Source organism: Stomoxys calcitrans, chromosome 1, assembly GCF_963082655.1.
Source record: "Stomoxys calcitrans chromosome 1, idStoCalc2.1, whole genome shotgun sequence".
NCBI classification, from domain to species: domain Eukaryota; kingdom Metazoa; phylum Arthropoda; class Insecta; order Diptera; family Muscidae; genus Stomoxys; species Stomoxys calcitrans.
This window is the reverse complement of record NC_081552.1, coordinates 194581291-194602706: the sequence shown is the minus strand read 5'-3', so window position 1 is coordinate 194602706 and position 21416 is coordinate 194581291. Positions and strand designations below refer to the sequence as shown.

Sequence of the window (21416 nt, the reverse complement as noted above, 5' to 3'; positions counted from 1 at the left end):
GATCCATGGTGGAGGGTATATAAGATTCGGCCCGGCCGAACTTAGCACGCTTTTACTTGTTTGTTTTAAGCTCAATTATAACGATAAAAGGTCTACGCATTTTCATTAGTCCTACTTGAGTCAGAAATCACTTGCATTGTTTCTACCAATCTTCATTTTAATTGATTTGCAATCAAAGTCTAATGAAACGCCTACGGTTTCATAATTAGGGCACATAATGAGTGCATATGTCTAGTCCTCAGCTCAATAAGGTTGCCCAAAGTTCAATGAGAATGTTTACCAGGCGTTGCATTGTGTTTTTTTTTTTTTTTTTAATTGAAAATAATAAATAGCTTGATGGCATTGTTTGTTATATGATACATGACAATGAGTTCATTTTATTGTATTATTATTAAATTAATAAGATTTTATTTTTTTTATGTTTGTATGTATGTTTATAAATTAATACGTTTCAATAAAAATATGAACATATTTATCAGCCTAAAGCAAAACAATATTACTAACAATAAAACATAATTATTTAGAAAATAATTAAAAAATAAAAGAGGCAAAAAATAGGGGAAACAGGGAGGGATAGAAAGAGAGAAGTATGATGTGTGAAGAGATGGTGTATGATATTCATAATTATTAAAAATTAATATGTATTATTGGTTAAACATTAGTAGAGTGATAAATGAATTCGATCTGAAGCTTGTACAAAGAAATTTGCAAAACAGTTTCTCAGATCTGTCTCAGACGTATTATGATGATAAGGGCTTTGACTGAAACCTAACAATGTTAGGCTAAGAAAAAGTTGGGGCGGTTTTAAAAATCGAATACTTTTATTATTATTTTTTTTTTTTATAAAATCAAATACAAAATTCCAAAAAAAAACTTGTTGTTTGTGTAGGAAACCCCAAGATTTGCTTAAAAATATTTTCTTTGCAAAACCATGTATAATGCATTTACTGCGCATTGTCCCTTGCTCTAAAAGATAGCGCTCTCTAGCTTCTGGGTTGTGGGCTGAAAAAAATTGTGGCCAGTTTTCCCCCAGCATAACAAGAAACCAAAAATTTGAAAAGTTTTTGTTCTCTCTGTTTGTGTCTGGTTGTGCAAATCTAAACAATTATGCAGACAAATAAATGTGTAAAACAAAAAGTTTGTTGGTTGGTTGATTTGATATTGGGTTGTTGTTGTTGTTGTTGATTTTTTCTTAAATTTAAAATTTTATTTGTTGTTCATTTTTTTCTGTGGTAGATTAAAATTAAATTAAAATACATTTATTCGAAATATGATTATAAAAAAAGAAGATGACTTCGTAGATGTTGGCAGAAGTTTGTTGTTGATTTGTTCTGTTGTTCATTTTTTTCCTTTTTATAAATACATTGTTTTGTTTTTGTTTTTTTTTTTTTTTGTTTTATATAAAAACTTGATAAAGTAATGTGGTTTTGGTGTGTGTTTTTTGTTGATGTTGTTGTTTTTGGTTCTCTTGAGGATTGAGTTTAAGAAGCGTCTCTTATAAAGAATTATAAAGAATTAATTTATTCGGTGATCGTTCTTGTTGTCTCTTGGATGTAGACTTGGGAACCGGGAACGGTGGAGGTGGTGACGAAGGTGCGGTGCTTGGCACGGATCATGTTCAAATTGGATTCGGCATTTTCGGCACGATCTTCAGCAGCCTCCAATTCGCGTTGGAAACGGCGCACGCGGGTAATGGTTTGTTGGGAAACACCCTCCTAGAAAATTGTTTGTTGTATAGAGAAAAAATTAAGTTTTTGTAGAATTGTCATAATTGGTTATGGAGGGTTCAGTTCTTACTTGTTCAACCATTTGACGCTTGAACATGTTGAGCTTGCTGGTGGATTTGTCCAAAGCTTCTTGCAACAACATAATGTTCTTTTGGTCTTCTTCGCATTGTACCATGACTTCCTTGACGGTACGTTCCTTCTTTCTCAAGATCTTGATGGTTTCGGCGTGTCTCCTCTTCTCTTCCTCCAACTCCAATTCCAAATCACGGACGCGGGCTTCCAATTTGCTGATGATGCGCTTGCTGCCAGCAACAGCGTTCAATTCAACTTCTTCCAAGCGGACAGACAAGTTCTGCAAAGTAACAAGGAGAGATAATTAAAGGAAATGTTTTGAGAAGAGTCAAAAATATCAATGTTTACTATTTAAATTTATGCCTGCCAATAGATGATCAAATGTGATGTTCTCAATAAAATTGTATTCCAAACCACCACTAAAGTGTGGAGTAATGTCAATCGCCATTCCTCAACAATCTTCTATACTATGCCCAAAAATTAGGTGCCACAAGTCACTTTCGAAAGAGTTGAAAAATAGCAACGGCCACTATTATAATCTATATCTGCCAATAAATTATCAATTTTTGTTCTCACTAAAATCGTCTTCGAACCCACCACTAAAGTGTGGAGGTTGCATTCCTCCACACTCTCCTTCCTCATCAATCTTGCCTACTAATCGGTGTCACATTTGACCGTTTTTTGCGTTTCACTGCTGTAAGTAGTGACAGAGTCAGAAGTAGAAATGATATTCTCAAGTTCCTTCCGAATGTGTCGAAAAATAGCAAGACCACTATTAAAATATTGGGTTGCCCAAAAAGTAATTGCGGATTTCACAGCTTGTGACTCTGTAATTGCATTCTTTCTTCTGTCAGTTATCAGCTGTTACTTTTAGCTTGCTTTAGAAAAAAAGTAAAAAAAGTATATTTGATTAAAGTTCATTATAAGTTTTATTAAAAATGCATTTACTTTCTTTTAAAAAATCCGCAATTACTTTTTGGGCAACCCAATATATGACTGACAATAAATGATAAATTTTTGTTCGCAATAAAATCAATTTCAAACTCTCCACTATAGTGTGGAGGAATGCCAATTGGCTTCCTCACCGATCTTGCTTACTATCCCCGAATACTTTGTGTCACAATTGATCGGCTTTACAGTTCCACCGCACATGTTACAATTAGTGGTGACAGATTCAGAAGTAGAGGTTATATTCCCTATTAAAATCTACGCCTGCCAAAAGGCGATTAATTTTTGATCTCAATAAAATCGTGTTCACACTCTCTACTAAAGTGTGGGGGAACCAATCTGCTTCCAACCAATCTTCAAATATTGGGTGCCACATTGAATCGCTTTTACAGGTCCACCGCACATGTAACTGTAAGTGGTAACAGATTCAGAAGTAGAAAGTGATCTAGGCTATGATCAATTTTTGATCTCAATAAAATAGTCTTCAAGCTGTCCACTACAGTGGCGATGACTGTCAATCTCCTTCTTTACAGATCTTGCCTATTGTCCTAAAATGCTCGGCGTAATATTTAATCATATTAATAAATAGATCCACCGCACATGCTAGTGCATGTTGTGACAGAGGCAGAAGTAGAGACGATGATCTCAAATCACTTCCTGGCAGCAATTGAGGTGCTTTCAAAAAAGCCTTCTTGACTACTACAGCTCCTACTACTAAATTTCTCATGAACATTTCATTAAGAAACAGAGGATGCTTCTCCCATATCAATTTATGCTGTCCTATTATTGTTTAGGTTCAACGATAAGGGGCCTCCTTTTTATTGCCAAGTCCGAACGGCATGCCGCATAGCGACACCACTTGGTAGAGAAGTTTTAACAGGATACCACACAAATGTAGCATTAGTAACGCCAGGATTTTAATCCAGGCTTTCAACATCATAGGCAGATATGCCAATCTCTACGCCACGTCGGCATAGGGGAACACAAAAACATTTTTTCAGTGCCTGCCAATAAATGATTAATTTTTGATCTCAATCAAATCGTGTTCACACCCTACACTACAGTATACATGAATGTCAATCTGCTTCTCCTCCTAATGCTGGTACTACAATGTGGAGATGTTTTTAAATGGCATAGTACCCATGTAAAAACTTCTCCTATGGACATCATACAGGCTGGAACTTTGAGCTGCAATATGTGCGCTGTTCTTTGTTATCACGAGAAACTTAGCTGAGTGTTATTGGGGACGTCCACAAGTGCAGATAGTGTAATGCTCCATACGAAGGAGCGGCAATCAGCGGTATCGAGTCTAAGTGAGAGGCCGTGTGGCACCGGCTCTTGCTTGAATACTGAGTTCCGATGATGTTCGATTCTACAAGGCGAGTTATTGGCGCCTTTAAATAGGCAATAGCCATCATTTTCCCACGCCGATCGGTCGTATAGACAAGCTTGCTCCCCTATAATAGCTTGACGAGGATCACCACCTCCACATGGAAATGTGGCTACAACAGCGACTGTGGCACGCAGGTCGAACTCGGTTACAAAAAGGAGGTCCCTGTGAGAAGTTTGGGTTGGGTTGAAAAGATGGTGCGAATGTTAATCCTACCCGTGCCACTATGGACATACACCTAAGCCAGTAGGTGTATATGTATAGTGGCATGTGAGAAGTTTACCTCTGTTCCTAAATGGAATGTTTATGGGCAAATTTACGTGGAATGAAATATCTTTGTTTCTTTATGGGTATTAAGGTTCTTGAAAGATTTTAGACAAGGTGATTTCTGCTGAACAGAAAGGAACCAAAATTTCCCAGCCAGCTTTCCTTAAATTATTATTTTATGAAACTCCATGTTTCATGGAATAAATTTTCCACTTTTCAAAGACCTTACCTTGACTTCGACTTCCAAGGACTTCTTGATGGTTTCCAACTTGACAATACGTTCGTGTTCTTCATGGATTTGTTCAATGCTGTGCTTAAGTTCAACCTAAACAAAGATAAGAAAGGCATTTTATTTAAAACCATATTCTTTTATTTTTGAATTTAGATAAATCAGCTTTTTTTTACTTACTTGAACCTTCTGGTAACGTTCATCACTGAGACGCAATTCCTTGCTGACTTCTTCATAGTCACATTGGATGACGCTCAATTCTTGTTCCAATTTAGTCTTGATGGATACCAAGTTAACATTGGTAACATGCAATTCATTGATGCGGGTGTTGGCTTCTTCCAATTGGATTTCAACGGTACGCTTGGCACGAACAGAGCTGTCCAATTGAGAGCGAACTTCATCCAATTCACCATTCATGACACCCAAACGACGTTGAGCAACGGCATAAGAGTCCATGGTGGATTGCAATTGGCGTTGGATATCTTCATAGTGGGCTTGGATTTCGGTCAATTGCAAAGATTGCTTCTTGATAACCTTTTGCAAGTCGATGTTGGTCTTGTTGGCAACATCCAAGGACATTTCCAATTCGGTGATTTGGATTTGCAACTTCTTCTTGATGCGTTGGACTTCGGTCTTCAAGCGGGTTTCGGCTTCAACGACGCGAGCATTCAACTGCTCAATTTCAATGGAGGTTTGTTTGCTATAGGGAACGAACAAATAAGATTAAACGATTAGTTTTTGGTTTATTATTAAAAAAACAAACAAAAAATAATTAAAAGGGAAAAACCTCAAAGAAATTTGATTTGATTTGCTGTGATTTGGAAAATTTACCTTATATAACTGCAATACTAACGTATTTTTTTCTTTATTTTTAGGTAAGCCAGTTGCTAAGGATTTTGATAGTTTGTTTGGCAAGTACATTACATGCATACAATTTTTAAATTTTGCCATTTTATAGAAATAACAGTGAATAAATTTTTGTTTTCAATAAAATTTTCTTACAAAAAGTTGGGCACATTACATTAGCCCATTAAATTCAGTTGTTGATAAGATTTTGGGATGATAGATTTAGTCATTGGTAAGACGTAAGACTAAAGATAATTTGATTGATAATATGTTTGATATTTAGGTTTTTTGTCTTTCAGTAGAGGCCCTTAAGAAGGCCTACTTCCCCTAGCTCTCATAACCAAGTCGATGTAGTAGTGCATTAAATTATTTTATTATTTCATCATCCATCGAAGTGTAGCATACTTTCAGGCGCGTACGGTTTTATACTTATTACACATCTATAAGAGATCGATTACACTTAGGAACATGTTTAACAATCCATTCAAAAGACCTCAAATCATTAAAAATTAATATGAGTAGCAATAGAATGAACACAAGTGGTTAATTAGAGCTTTTTTTTTTTGAAAATTTCTCTCATAAATTGGAATACAATTATGGGTTACAGATTTTTAAAGACAAGACCAAGGGATGGGGAGCACATTAATTTTGTTTTAAGGTCACAATGCTCTTGTTAGATTAAAAGCTCCGGTACAAATCGTTTTTCTTCTTAAGAAGAAAATTTAAATTTTTTGCTTCCCAAAAACAAATTGTTGTCAAGATTCCATCAAAAAAAAAAGACTTTTCGGAAAAACGTCACTAGGTATTTTAGGACAATTGCCCAGAAAATAAGTACATTCATTGCCAAAATAAATACCAAAATATTTCAAAACACATTTAAGCAACAATTTCTTGGCTTTTGACCATACCATATACACATACGTTATGTCATTCTTGTGCGTAGTTAATGGCCAAACAATGGCATGTACTGAACTTGTCAAATTCTTTAGACTGTGACAAATCGCTATTGATCTCAATAAATTTCATCACATCTTTAAATAGATCAACGCAGATGGGTTAAAGGTGGAAAACAAACACTTTTGTGTTAAATGTTGTAAGCGAATTTGAAGAATTGCATAGTTTCATGAGTCATGCAAACAATGTGCTAACACAAGGCACGATATGTCTGTAATTGTTTTTCATTTCGTTTTTTTTCTCATTTTTGATTTGGTAGGGTCGCTTTAGATTTTTTTTTCGACAATTTGACAGAATGACTAATTGTTATGTTAAATTGTTGTTAGTGTTACAAAACTAAAAATATTCTTAACTTTTTGTTCTGCTCTGATTCATGCCATACGCGTTAATACATACTTAGGTATATAGTTCAATAAAATCTATATTAAATGCAAAACATCATTCATTGGCTATGGCAACTATTGTACAAAATTAAATCAAGGTATTTTTGCTAGATATATTTTGTTTGCTAGTGGGGTTTGCTTTAACACAACCAGGTTAATAGAATGAGAAATGTTTACCTAATTTTAGTTGAGGCCAATTTCGTATAATAGAAAACAAAATACCATTGGTTTCTATTAATTTTAGTGAATTTTACTAAAAATTTGAAAATATGTGCATATACTAGATATGTATATGTATATATTAAGAGATGCATGTCTACTTAGAGATATGTTGAAGGTAATATTTCTAAAAGAAGCATATATATCGTATTTACAATGACTTAACTTAGCTATAAGAAATATGAAAGTATTATAGCAAAATTATTGAATAATACATCATATTAAGTAATACACTAAAATATTCTGCTTTTCTATATCTGCTTAGAAAAAGATTAATTCTAAAGACCAGTATTGAAAAGAAGAAAAATTTCATTATAACTCATTCCATTATGGATTATAATTTGGAGATTGGGACAAACTTCTCACATATCAATGAGTGTTGTCTGATTCAAATTTAAGCTCAATGATAAGGGCCGAGTCCGAACGGCGTGCCGCAGTACGACATCTTTTTTGGGCTAGGTTTTAACCAGGCATATTACCTCACAAAGGGTTCTCTTTTTTATAGCAACATCTCTTCGGGGATAAGTTTTCACATGGCTTCCATACCAAATGGTACAGTACCTATATATGTCGCCAGTGTTAGGAGGGGATAACCACTTTTGAAAATTTATTCTAATGTTCTCGCCAGCATTCGAACCGAAGCGTTCAGCGTTGCTAACTTCTGCGCTACAGTGGCCTCCGGAGCATTATTTATCCATCTATATATGGTTCTAAATTAGCTTTTAGTATTAAACTTTAATCACTTGGTTGTATTTTATTCTTGTACTCTAGCTTCATGGAAAGAAACCCTGTATTGTGTCGGGTAATATTATAGCGATATTCTGCAAACAGATTAATTTGACTTGATCTGTAACGTGTAGACCATGAAAAGATACCCCATTATTTGCTTAGCCACTAAAACATTTGTAGTGAAGTAGTAACCAAAGCCCAAAAATGATCTGATATGTAGCAGTGGCTTAAAATCACGCATTCTACGTATTACAGACTAGTTCTGTTCGGTGGAACCGGGATGTTATATTGGGGCGATCATTTTATGGTTTTTGAAAACGTGTACTTCGAAAAAATATCAAAATTTTCTATTGTGGTATATGTCATTCTAATAACTGGCGCCCAACGTAGTGCTTTATATAAATATACAGTATTTCAATGTTATCAAATAGAACTGCGTAGTCGAGGTTTTGAAAACGAACCCAGGAACATTCTATTAAGCAACAGCAGTGATACTTCTCTCATGTCAATGAGAGCTGTTCATTTTAAGATTAAGCTTTATTTTCGAGTCCGAATAGCAAGTAGAGGAACAACACCATTTAGTAGAGAAGTTTTACTTTGTCGAATACCTCATTAATGCCACCAGCATTAGTAAGGGGATTACCATCTCTGAACATTTTTATCTGATGTTCTCGCCAGGATTTGAGGCTAGGAGTTCGGTGCCGTAGGAAGAAATGCTAACCTCTGCGCTAAAGTGGCCCCCAAGCTTAATATAAATATTTCAATGTTAAAATCAGAGCTGTGGAGTAAAGGTTTAAAGCTTTGGGTTTTACCCTCCAGCTCTCATTAGAATTATTATTATAGTTGTCAACCAATGGTAATTGATGTTCTTCAAATGTATAAAACTGTCCTCAAGCTCGAAGCAGCAGGTAATGCTATGAGCTACTGCATGTATGCTTAGATTGGCAGCACCACTGGCTCTCAATATTGATCTGAGACCCTATAAATTATATATTTTCTTGATCATCATCATTCTGAGTCAATTTTTTCTTGTCCGCACGTCTAGAAGGGACTAAAGCAGTGCACTACCTCACTGAAAAGTGAGAGTGATATCAAACATCACACATGAAATAGAGTCAGCCGATCGAAGCCGCACAAAGTTGTCTATACTTTTTTTTTTGGGTTTTATCGTTGTTCTTCACGACTAGTTTATCCAGTACTAAAATGAGGCACAGTAGTTATACAAATGGAATTTTTTGAAAGTTTTTCGATCATTCCTAATACTGGCGCCCAACGTGTAGAATAATTAAACTTTTTTAAGTTATTATTCTCCATCTAAAAAGTGTTTAATTATTCTACATGTTGGGCGCCACTTTCAAAAATATGGTAATTATCCAATTGGAATTTATTTGCACATGCTTTAGGGACTTTAGATACTCAAATACATGGAGCTCTCTAAATGCATACAAAAATATTACAACTTTTTAGATAGAAAGTCCGGAAAAGAGAATGTCAACTCATTTTCACAATTTCAACAGTTTTAATGTCTCCAGAGGATGATTGACAATGTTAATCGAAATATCGCAGCATTTTTGTGTCTTTAAACTACGGACCTGAAGCTGAACCAACTGGAAATTTTACAATTTATGGTCAGCTATAACACACATTATTAATTTTCATGATATTTAACTTTTCAAAAACGATTTTCGATCATACCAAACATTGGAATGTAGATTGATGTTGGGCTTTGTATAGTGTTTTCAGATATTGAAACAACATTTTGAAACGTTTATCGATCATTCCCAAAACTGGCGCCCAACGTGGAGTTATATTAGGACAGATTTAAGTTGTAGAACCATGGCATCTGTATTCTAATTGGATGTAATTTGTATTAGCATTTTATATTATGGGGATTCTCGATAACGATATAACTGGCGCCCAACGCGAGGTTGTCTTAACGCATATAAAAGTTTTAACAAATTTTCATCACATATAACTTTTTCAATAGTGATTTTTGATTATACAAAAAACTGAGATATGTATTGATATAAGATATTTTGCATTAAGATTTCTGATATTAACAAACTGGCGCCCAACGAGTGGCTCCAAAAATGCTTATTAGTGTTTTAAAGCCAAATAAAAATAACAAATATTAAGTACAATATTAGCAAATTGTTTGAAAAGCTCTTGGCGGGGAAGAAATCGTGATTAAAGAAACCAGTCAAATGCTTAAATGACACCACTTTCTTATTAACCTTTTTAAGAGTTCTTTGGTATGCTTTTCTCTAAAAATAATTAAACTTTATGTTCATAAGTTGGGCAATATGGAGTTGAATAAAATTTTTAATGCAGAATCTTATCTATTATATAAAACTCATAATGTATTTGTTTGGCTGTCTGTTTGTTTGTTTGTTCCGCATAGACTCGAGAACGGCTGAACCGATTTTCTTGAAGTTTTCTCAGATTGTGTGAAGAAATAATAGGCTATACAATTTTTTGATATCGGAAGGTGAGCGGACCCTCCCCTTACCCCAAAAGCATCACCCAAAAATTAAAGTAGACCGATCGGTACAATATAGGACTAAAGTGTTCCAGAGTAGGATACAAAATTGATATTAGAAATTGGGTCCAGGTGCCTAGGGGGCCGCTCCGACAGCAAAACCCCCTCAAATAGGTATTTTAGATGATATTGACAATATGGACGCAAATCAAAGGTATTAGGGAGTAGATTACGAATATAGTTTGGAAGGTATAATAGGCTATATAGTTTGTTAATATCGGACTCTCCCCCTTACACAAAAGCACCACCCAAAAATGAAAAAGCACCGATCGGGTACTATGGACCTTCAATAAAAGGTATTCGGGAGCAGAGTACTAATTTGATAATAAATATTAGGACCAGTTAGCTAGGGGGCGCCCCGACCCAAAATCCCCTCAAAGAGGCATATTGAACGATAATGACAATATGGGACTAAAATGAAAGGTATTAGGGAGTAGATTACGAATATGGTCTGGAAGGAGCAATAGGCCATATTATAATTTGTTGATATCGGAAGGGGGCGGACTCTCCTCTTTACCCAAAAAATCACCACCCAAAAATTAAAGTAGACCGATCGGGACAATATAGAACTCAAATGAATGGTATTCGGGAGTAGAGTACTAATTTAATAATAAATATTAGATACAGGTACGAATGGGCCGCCCCGACCACAAAGCCCCCTCAAATAGGCATAATAGACGGCAATGATAATATGCGATTCAAAAAAGGTTAGGGAGTAGATTACGAATATTGTTGATATCGGAAGGGGGTCAGACTCTCCCCCTTACCCGAAAGTACCATAAAAGTGGACCTATGAGGACAATATGGAACTCAAATGAAAGGTATTCAAGAGTAGAGTACGAATTTGATATAACAAATTTGGTATAAGGACGATCTTGACAATATGGAACTCCAAAACCTCCGCCCAAATGGGAATATTTGCCAAACATGGCATGACTTGAGAGTAGATAAACAAATTACTCTGGGGAGATACATATGGTATTGTAGAAAAATCATATTTTTCGCTTGGTGTTAACGAAGGCGGAGCGGGCTGGGTTCAGTTAAGCGGGATGTGAACATTTTAAGAATTAAAATAATTAGTCTACCTATTTTAGTTAGAAACTCAAGTGAAACATTGTAAAGATGTTTTTCATATAGATTTCTTATATTCCAAAAACTGGCGCCCAACTAGGTGCTTTATTAATAGTACGACAATTATTACTTTGTAATGACAAATCTACTGGGTTTTTCTAACACATTACTTTCTAATTTTATCAACTTCTACTTTTCTGCTTTCATTCACCTACATACAAACTATAGAATTATAGTGCCCTATTTTTAAATCTGTATGCCTTCTTTTAAGCATACAGTGTGGTGGTCCAACAACATTTCTCCAACTTAGTGTATATGCATATAGAATAATTCCTTTGGTATATCCATACCTATACACTTACATATAACTTAAGGAATTTTGAAATCACCTATGCATATTCGCTATAATTCCTATGACAACAGTATCTAGTATGTGAATCATATTGCAAGACATTATGTCTTATTTTGCATAACATCTTAACATGAGGCTGGCCAAAACAACAAACATAATACTTAAGTGAAAAACATATAAAACCCCCAAACACCCCTCATTCTCCCTAAGCATCAAAAAAAAAAAAAAAAAAAAAAACAAACATTAGTATTTGGCTATTTTCAATTACTAAATCTGAAAACTTGGCAACGATTTTGAAAATACTCAAACTCACACATACACAGGCATACTCGACGATAGATAAGCATCAGCAAAGTAAAAGAAACAATATATCGTTTCATATTCCCTGCATACAGATTCACACCTACATATAGATAACATACAATATGTACATACATACATACGTACACATCTTTCTTCAACGAGGGGGAGCTGTATTGTTTTTTCCTCTAAATTCTTGAATAGCATTTACGCAAAAACATACATCCATCACTACAAGTATATGCACACATGTATACGTACATGTGCAAAAGTATGTGTCTGTGTGCTTTTGTTATTCTTGCTGTCATATTGAAAACTGAAATGTATTTTCTTACAATTTGAATATCTGCATATTTCTTGTTTTTTGTTTGTTTTGCTTTTCTACATTGTCATTTCATAGTGCGATGGATGGATGGATGGGTAGCTGTTTTTTTTTTTGCTGGCCATTTTAAAATGAAAAAATACGTCAAGTGAATTGTTTTCTTTTTTTTTGTTTCCCTTGCTTTAACTGAAGGACATTGTCACATGACAAAGAAAAGAGAAATTTTTTCGAAAATTTCTAAATTTTTGCTTGGGGCTAACTTTGAGGTTCTTTGCATTGTTTCCATGGGAAAGTGGGGGAGGGAGCAAAATTCAAAAAAAATCAGCAATGACAGCCTACTTTTTTGTTGACATTATGTCAAAACATCATATGCATAGGAATCTTAGAAACAATAAAATTTCCTTAGTCACATTAGTTGGTCTTCTGTGAAGTCTATGAAATGCAAATGCTCTTTTTAGTGTGAAAAACATTTAATTGCTATTTTTTGTTTAATGAATATATAATGAAATTTTAAGTTAGAATTTATTATTTCCTGCTTTTTTTTGAATAAGCTGCTATTTGATGGTATAATTTATTTAAGTTTCATCTTTAAAGAAACAAAATTATAAACTGAAAGATGTCTTGTTCTTTAAATCAATTTAAAGAACAGAAGATGTATAGCATACATCTTCTCTTCTTTACATTATATGCATTGAATCTACTGAAGAGAGTTTTTATTTATGATTTTTGTTCTATAATTTTGTAGCTATTTCTGAGTTAAAATTTGCCAGACTTATTGACAATCGGACATAGAAATCGCAACTTTTAGTGGGCAGTAAGCTTTGAATCTTTATCAAGTTATTTAGGGCTGTTATCAAGGCAGTGCCAAAGTATATGGCTGACCTATAGTTCATAGTTCGCTAAATTGTAGGTATATCATATGAAATTTTCTCAAAAAGAGGCTAAAAAACTACCACACAAGCTAATCACTGCAAGATATTTACACTGTGCAATATTTCTTTGTAAAACTTCAATATCTTCTCTATCACATTCCACTTATTCATTATTAAAAAACCTTGTTTTGGGAAAATTTAAAAGATGTCTCGAACATTTTTATACCCTCCCCCATGAGACGTGTGTATACTAATGTCAACATTTTGTTTGTAACACCTCGAAATATGCGTTTGAGGCCCCATAAAGGACCATAAATCGGTCCATGCTTTGATATACCTTGCCATATAAACCGATCTTGGGTCAAGACTTCTTTAGCCTCTAGAGGGCGCAATTCTCATCCGATTTGGATGAAATTTTGCACGTATTGTATCACTTCCAACTACTGTCTTAAGTATGATTCAAATCGGTTCATAATCTGGTATAGCTGTTATATAAACCGATCTGAGATCTTGACTTCTTGAGCCTCTAGAGGGCGCATGAAAAAAACCAGAATCTTCAGCTTGAACTTCAATACCTCATTTTATTGCCAAGTCAAAATTTGTGAAGAGTACTGAGCCTATTACGATCCAATACCAATACTCTTAATACTGTACGCAATACGCAATAGTTTAGTAACACATATGAAAATCAAATGTCGAAGAACATTAGGAAGAAGAACAAATAATAATTTGAATCATTTATTGGAAATCATATAAGAAATATGATAGAGTATAGAAGTTTGCTGAAAGCTTTGCATGTAAAAGATGAATGACAACAATTGTATCAAAAACCTATTTAACTAATGATTAGTTTCGCATCTGTTTCAAGGTATGCTTTGGGTCCTAGAGAAAATACAAGGAAACTTTTGCGAATCAATATATGTCAGATTAAATACAGTATTCAGGATATAAAATATTTGATTATTTACTGAACATATTTTCATACCCTCCATCATAGGATAAGGGGCTTACCAATTTCCTTATTCTGTTGGTAACACATCGAAATATTGATCTAAGACCCAATAAATTACATATATTCCTAAACATCTTAAGATTCAATGTAGCCATATCCATGCGTCTGTGGAAAGCACCCTAACATTCAAAGAAATAAAGCTAGGCGCTTGAAATTCGCATAAATACTTCCCATTAGTGTATCGCTTCATGTTTTGCTATAGCTGTCATATCTACCGATTTTGGAACTTCAATTCTTGAGCTCCTATGCGGCGCAATTGTTTTCTGATTTGGCTGAAATGTAGCATGACATCCAATAACTATGTTAAGTATGATTCAAATTGGTTGATATATCTACCATCGAAATCGTTCTTCGGATTATGCTTCTTGAGTCTCTAGAAAGCGCAATTCGTATCCGATATGACTGCAATTTTATGCAACAACTTCTTTTGACCTTCAACATTCAAAAAGAAGCCGGGCAAAGAACTTGACAAATTCGATCTAGGCATGTCCATGCGTCTGTCCACCGAAATCACGGTTGAGTTCGAAAATGGGCTATAACGGGCTATGTCTTGATATAGCCCCTGTATATTCCAATCTGCCGATTGAAGATCTTAGGCTTATTAAAGCCACATTTAAAACTTTTCTGTGGGGTGCTTGGCTCACCCCTCAGAGGCCTTTCTACGCTTATGTGTTTAATAAAAGATTAGTTAAAATAAAGAAAATGTGTTTTCTTGAAAAGTTCGAAAACTGGAGACCATTACTTCAGTTCTTTATTTAAAGCTACTCCTACAAATCCTAACAGCTTTTCTGCTTCTTTAACAGAGGTAAAAAGCTGTTTTTTTCTTAAGTAATTTTTCTTACTATCACTAAAATTTGAATCGGACTGCACTCATTGATATGTGAGACGTTTGCTCCTGTTCCTCATGGGCAAATTTTGCATTTTTGCATACTAAATGTTAGGCAAATTTCGATGATGCCATGTCCGTCCGTGTGTCCGACGGTCTGTCTGTCGTCAGCACCCTAACTTTCAAAGTAGTAAAGCTAGGAGCCATAACCTGATATAGCTGCCATATAAATCGATCTGGGATCTTGACTGCTTGAGTTTCTAGAGGGCGCAGTTATTTCCGATTTTGTTGAAACTTTGTATACAGTGTTTTTTTTTGTCTCGCAACCACTATGCCAAGTATGGTCTAAATCGGTTGATGACTTGATACAGCTCCCACATGAACCGATCTCCCCATTATACTCCTTAAGCCCCTAGAGGGCACAATTCTTATCCGATTTGGATTAGATTTTGTACAACGGCTTCTCTTATGACCTTCAACATACGTCTGATATCGCATGTTGAAGGTTTTAATCGGTCTATACCCTGATATAGCTCCCATATAAACCGATCTCCTGATTTTGTTTCTTTAGCACCTAAAGGGCGAAATTCTTATCCGAATCGGCTGAAATTTTACACCATACCTTATACTATGGTCTCCAAAATTGAGTTCAATTACGGTCCGAAACGGACCATAATTTGATATACCTCCAATAGCAAAGCAATTCTTATCCATTATCCTTTGTTTGCCTAAAAAGAGATACCGGGCAAAGAACTCGAGAAATGCCACCCAGGGTATATAAGATTCAGCCCGGCCGAACTAAGCACGCGTTTACTTGTTTTGGACTAGGTTATGCCCTTTGGCATTTTAGGTTATAGCATATTTCACAATGATGACTTTTAAACCTTGTTTAGTATGATTCTTAAGGCTCTTAAGTAACTTTTAAGTCTCTCAAGTAACCCTTATGGTTCTAAAACAACCCTAAAGTAACTGTTTTTAACAAACATTAAAAGTCTGTTAAAAAATTACAAACGTCTTTGAATTTAATATGATTCTTAAGGCTCTTAAGTAACTTTTAATTCTCTTAAGTAACCCTTATGGTTCTAAAATAACCCTAAATCTAAAAATCTGTTCAAAAGTTTACAAACGTCTTTAAATTTAATAAAAATATACTACAAGTTAATACATTCCGTAATTAATTTAATGCCTTCTTTACTTCTTGTTACGAAATACGCCAACTGAAGCAAAGTTTGTGGAATGGGCAGCTGAAAAACTTTCGAAGTAAAAAAGTTTGAATATTCAATATACATATTCTGCTCTCGAATTACTTAGGAACTTCTGAGTTAACTCCCTAAGTGACAGTATGACTTAAAACCAACTTTAAAGTAATCCTTAAAGATCTTTAGTTACCCCAAAGTTATTATTTTTAGCAAGAATTAAGAATCTGGTTGAAAAAAGTACACATTTCTCCTAATTAAGTATACATTTACTAGAAATTAGTTAATATGGTACTTAATTTAATGATTTCTTAACTTAATTTTACGAATTTTAAGTACATTGGCAAACTTTGTTGAACGCCAGTAATTGCTTTATAGATACATGGCCATTAAAGACTTGCTGCCAATCTTGAGTCATAAAAGATTTTTCTATGTCCAATATATCCTCCTTTGGGATTTCTTTGCATTTTTTGATAAAAGCTATGACAGACTTGTTGTATGATAGGTTTACACCTTACCCTATGAAAACTTAATAGAGAGCATATCCACCTACAGAATTTCAAAGATGCCACCCTTTAAATCTCATATGGTAAAACTTTGTTTTTATATTTATAATCATTGTCGTCCTTATATGACAAAATCTTCTGCCCACGGCTAGAACATTCATGTCAATATTATTAAACAATTATGTCCAATTAGCATTCAAAGAAAATTTTTCTTTTTGCTTGTTGTTTAAAATGCCATAGAATGTCATTGCAAAATGGTTTTGCATAAAATCAATAATTATTTAGAGGGGATAAGGGAAGCAGACATCTGCCATAAGGGAATAAGAAGCAGAGGAGCAGGCATGATGTATGCCAAATAAATACAATTTAAAGTATCCCCCCCTCCCCAAAAAAAAAAAGCAGCCAAAACAATATTCGCTTGCAACTAAGACAACAAAGCCAAATAAATTGTCTAATTCACAAATGTAAAAATTTTAATTGAAAAAAATTAACAACTGTAAGAGAAGGTTTTATTGTTTCTTAAAAAAAATGTTTTTCTTTTTTTTTCATATAAATTAATGTTGGGTGTTTTGTGTTTGTTTTTTATGTTAAATGTTAAAAAAAATGTTTTTGTTGTTGTACTACCAAAAAGTGAATACAAATGTAGGCATCCAAAGCCACTAAAAGGCCACAAAGGACGTATTGTGGGAAGAAGGAAGAGTTTTTTTTTCTTAGATTTTTTGGCAACATGCATTCTTGGCGTTTTTTTTTTTTTTGCTTTAGGCATGTGGTGAGACCAGAATTGTTTGCTCGAAACACCTATATTCGAATTTCATAGCAAGCAGACACTAATAGTCGCCACATCTCTACTCCCCCGCACACAACCAACAAGCTTCTATACAATTACCCTTAGTCTGCATAAGCACAGCATACTTGTACAATTGAGTTTGTTGGGCATAAAAAAATCTAGGCACTAGCTGGCCGTAGCCGCTGCCAATCCCTGAGATTTGAGGTTTATTTTTTTTTTTTTTTAATTTATGTTGGTCTTTTGGTTTAAGTATATGGCAGGCAGCTTTTTAGTTTCTTTGTGGGACACCTCACTTTTAAGGATCTTTAGTTTGACTACTAGAAGACTACTAGAAGACTGCTTTAATGGGTATAGGCATATGTGGAACTATAATCTTTGATTTTAGGATGATTACGCAAAACTTTGCGACACAACCAACACTTAGTTTCTAAATCGCACCTGGAATCAGCGTAGAACTCAACGGTTTTTTGATTCAAATTCGACAATTGGCGCTTAACATTGTGCAACGAGGACGAAACTCTATGGTCCAGTTTGTCGACCATGCGATCGTCCATCAGCTCCATGTGATAGGTGTGCTTGGTGATGCGTGCCTTGCCATCGGGCGATACGGAACGCACACAGGAGCCAGAGCGACTCACGGAGCGAGCCATGGACTGAGACATGAAGTTCTCCTCATCCTTTCTGGCCTGTGTAATGTTGCGCGTGGACTCGGAAAGCAAGGCCTTGGCAATGGCCGAAGCGGATTTGCCACGGATCGAGCGTTTGAAATCTTGAGACATTTCGACGGTATCGAGCTCCATTTTGCGTATGCGCTGTAATATCTTTAAGGTATCTTGGCGTATTTGATCCTCGAATTCACGCTGACGACGACGGGAACGTTCACGCGCTCGCTCTAAAATCGAATCGGGAGCTAAATGTTTGGTAACACGCGACGCGTCCACCAACTTAACGACACTGAATGGTGAACGCTTTTTAACACGAAAGTCTAGTAAAATCTCATCGGCCCTAGCCGCAACAGAGCGCGATAGTCGTATGATGTCGTCAGTCTTGTACTGGCGTATGGCGTTCGAGGGTCGATATTGCTTGAGGCCACGCTCGCTGGTCCACGGCAGGTGGGGCGGTGAGACATCGAGTCTTTGGGCCTTAGCATCCAAATAGTCTATCATTGGCTGATAGTAGTTCATGGTATAGCCGTAGTTGTCCTCATAGGCCGCACCATGGCGGCGCACCCGAGTGGGGGGACGACAGCTGTATGCCAAAGACATTTATGCTGCTGCAGCAAGCTAAAGGTGCGAGAGCGGTAAGCTGGTAATGTGGGCGGGGACAAGTGACAAGTGTCAGTGGTATGAGTATGCCGTTGGGGTCTTATGCAGGGGGTTCGTTGTTTGCAAGTTCGAGTTCGATGTTGGTGGGCTAAGATAAACCGTTTCGGTAGGGTCGTTTCTTTGTATTAGGGGCTAAAAGCTTTCTCTATTTTTTTTTTCTATTGTTTTGTTTTGCATGCACACTGAAAGCTACAATTGCTCTGTGATCGCTGATACTGAACTACAAAGGTGTCAATATTTCTGCCTGCGTGTGTGTGTGTGTGTGCGTGCGTGTGAGTGTGCTACAATTATTGTGTTCTTAAAACAAAAGAATTCATTCAATGTAGCAGCCGTAGATGTTGAGTAGCGTCGTTCGAATGCCACAATCGTTTCCAAAACAGCTGATTGCTGCTGCCGACAATGTTAATGTTGACGAGCTGACAACGCTTTTAATGCTGCTTCCGTATCCTCTTCGTCAAACAATGTCAAAGGGCTGTAGCTGTGAGATAAGAAGGCTTTGATTGTTTGTACAATCGTTTGAGTAAATTGCAGTCTGCTTTGATGGCAAATAGATGAAGTGTTCAAACTTGTTGATCTATAAAAAGAATTTGTTCAAGTCAATTGACGATTTTTCTTTTTCTTCCCTCCCTATAGCAAAAGAGGAAGACTGTGTGAGATTTTTTTTTTGGTTTAGGTTTTTGTTTGTTTGCTTTGCCACATAGGCTGGCATTTTCCTTTTACTGCTGGTAAGGTCAAGAGTATGAAAAGAGTAGCACATAACATAAAAAAAAACAAATTAATTGATTGACTTTTTTGAGCTGACATATGCATAAATCCTTCAACAGGAAAGAAACAATTTTAGGTTTTCAGTAAAATCCTTTGGTTTTGCATTGACTGCTGGGCATTTAGGTTTAGAGGGCGAGAGGGAAAATGTTAATTAAAATTTATTATTCGTTTTTCATAGGGTTTTATTTAGCCTTTAGGGCTTTTCAATAAAATGAACAATGCAATGCTGCAAATCGTAGTTAAATACCAGCATCGGTATTTGAAAAAAACTTAATGTGGATTTGAAATAGGTTAAGTTGACAGATTTCCTTTATTTGAGAAGTTAAGCTGGGAGCTGCCGGAGTCACCCACAGCTTGCGGATAGTGTAATAGTAATAGTTATGCAGCAATGAATGCCCCATGTGGAGTAGGTGCAACTGCAGTGGCGTACACTCAGCGGTATCGAGCGGAGAGTCTCAATGAGAAGCCGGGCGGCACCTGCTTTTGCTTAAATACCGAGTGCCCATGATGCTCGATATGACAAGGTGACTTAATGGCGCCTTTAAATAACGATTTAAGCCCACTATTTTCCAGTTGGCCACAGTGAGCAAATTACTCTGAAAATGGAGCACCATTAGGAAAAATTACCAAATTTCGTGAAAAGTCTCCGATATCTTGGTTTTTTTTAGTACTTGAGTTCCAAATTGGATAGATTCGTTAAGAACGTGGTCCATATTATATTTCCTGTAAAGGGTTTTATCCCACTATCTCCCAGTTGGCCACAGTGGGGCATTTACTTTGAAAAATGGGGCATCTTAAGGAAACATTACCAAATTTTGCCAAAAATGGCCAATATATTGGTTTTTTTTAATACTTAGGGCTCCAAATTAGATAGATTCGTTAAGAACGTGGTCCCTATTATATTTCCTGTAAACGGTTTTGGCCCACTATATCCCACCTGACTACAGTGCGCCAATTACTCTGAAAATAAGGCATCATGAGGAAAAATTACCAAATTTTGCCAAAAATACCCAATATCTTGATATCTTTAATACTTCGGTTCCAAGTGGAATAGATTCGGAAAAAGCGTGGTCCTTATAATTTTTTTGTGTAATGGGTTTAGCCCACTATTTCCCAGTAGGCCACAGTGGGTCATTTACTCTGAAAAATGGGGCATGACAATATTTTGCCAAAAATACCCAATATTTTGGTTTTTTTTACAACTTAGGACTTCACATTGGATAGATTCGATAAGAACGTGGTCCCTATTACATTTCCTGTAAACGGTTTAAGCCCACTATTTCCCAGTTGGCCACAGTGGAGCATTTACTCTGAAAAATGGGGCATCTTAAGAAAAAATGACAATATTTTGCCAAAAATTGCCAATATTTTGGTTCTTTAATACTTAGGGCTCCAAATTGGATAGATTCGTTAAGAACTTGGTCCCTATTATATTTCCTGTAAACGGTTTTAGCCCACTGTTTCCCAGTTGACTACAGTACGCCATTTACTCTGAAAATTGGGCATCATAAGCAAAAATTACCAAATTTTGCCAAAAATACCCAATATCTTGGTTTCTTTAATATTTGGGGCTTCATATTGGATAGATTCGGTGCAAGCTTGGTCCCTATTATATGTATATACCTCACAAATATTGTATATGTCATATATACCTCACAAATATTGCCTGCATTAGGATGGGCTAACCACAGCTGAAAATGTTTTCTGATGTTCTCACCAGGATTCGAACCCAGGCCTTCACTATCATAGGCGCACATGCTAACCTCTGCGCTGCTGTGG

The 21416-nt window shown here is 35.7% G+C and overlaps 1 protein-coding gene across 2 annotated transcripts in view; it reads right to left on the bottom strand.

Annotated features, from left to right (window-relative positions):
- Positions 1-1052: 1052 nt before the first annotated feature.
- Positions 1053-21416, bottom strand: part of LOC106090950 (paramyosin, long form) — a 64161-nt gene continuing 43797 nt past the window's right edge. Inside the window, exons 3-7 of one of the 2 annotated variants that reach the window (XM_059364116.1) lie at positions 17986-19446; positions 4814-5333; positions 4634-4729; positions 1798-2079; positions 1053-1715 (exon numbers count right to left, since the gene is read on the bottom strand). In XM_059364116.1, coding sequence (XP_059220099.1) covers positions 1521-1715; positions 1798-2079; positions 4634-4729; positions 4814-5333; positions 17986-18812 — 1920 coding nt within the window. In that variant the 5' untranslated portion in view covers positions 18813-19446 and the 3' untranslated portion in view covers positions 1053-1520. The remainder of the gene's footprint in view (positions 1716-1797; positions 2080-4633; positions 4730-4813; positions 5334-17985; positions 19447-21416) is intronic. The other variant, XM_059364113.1, reaches the window with a different exon arrangement.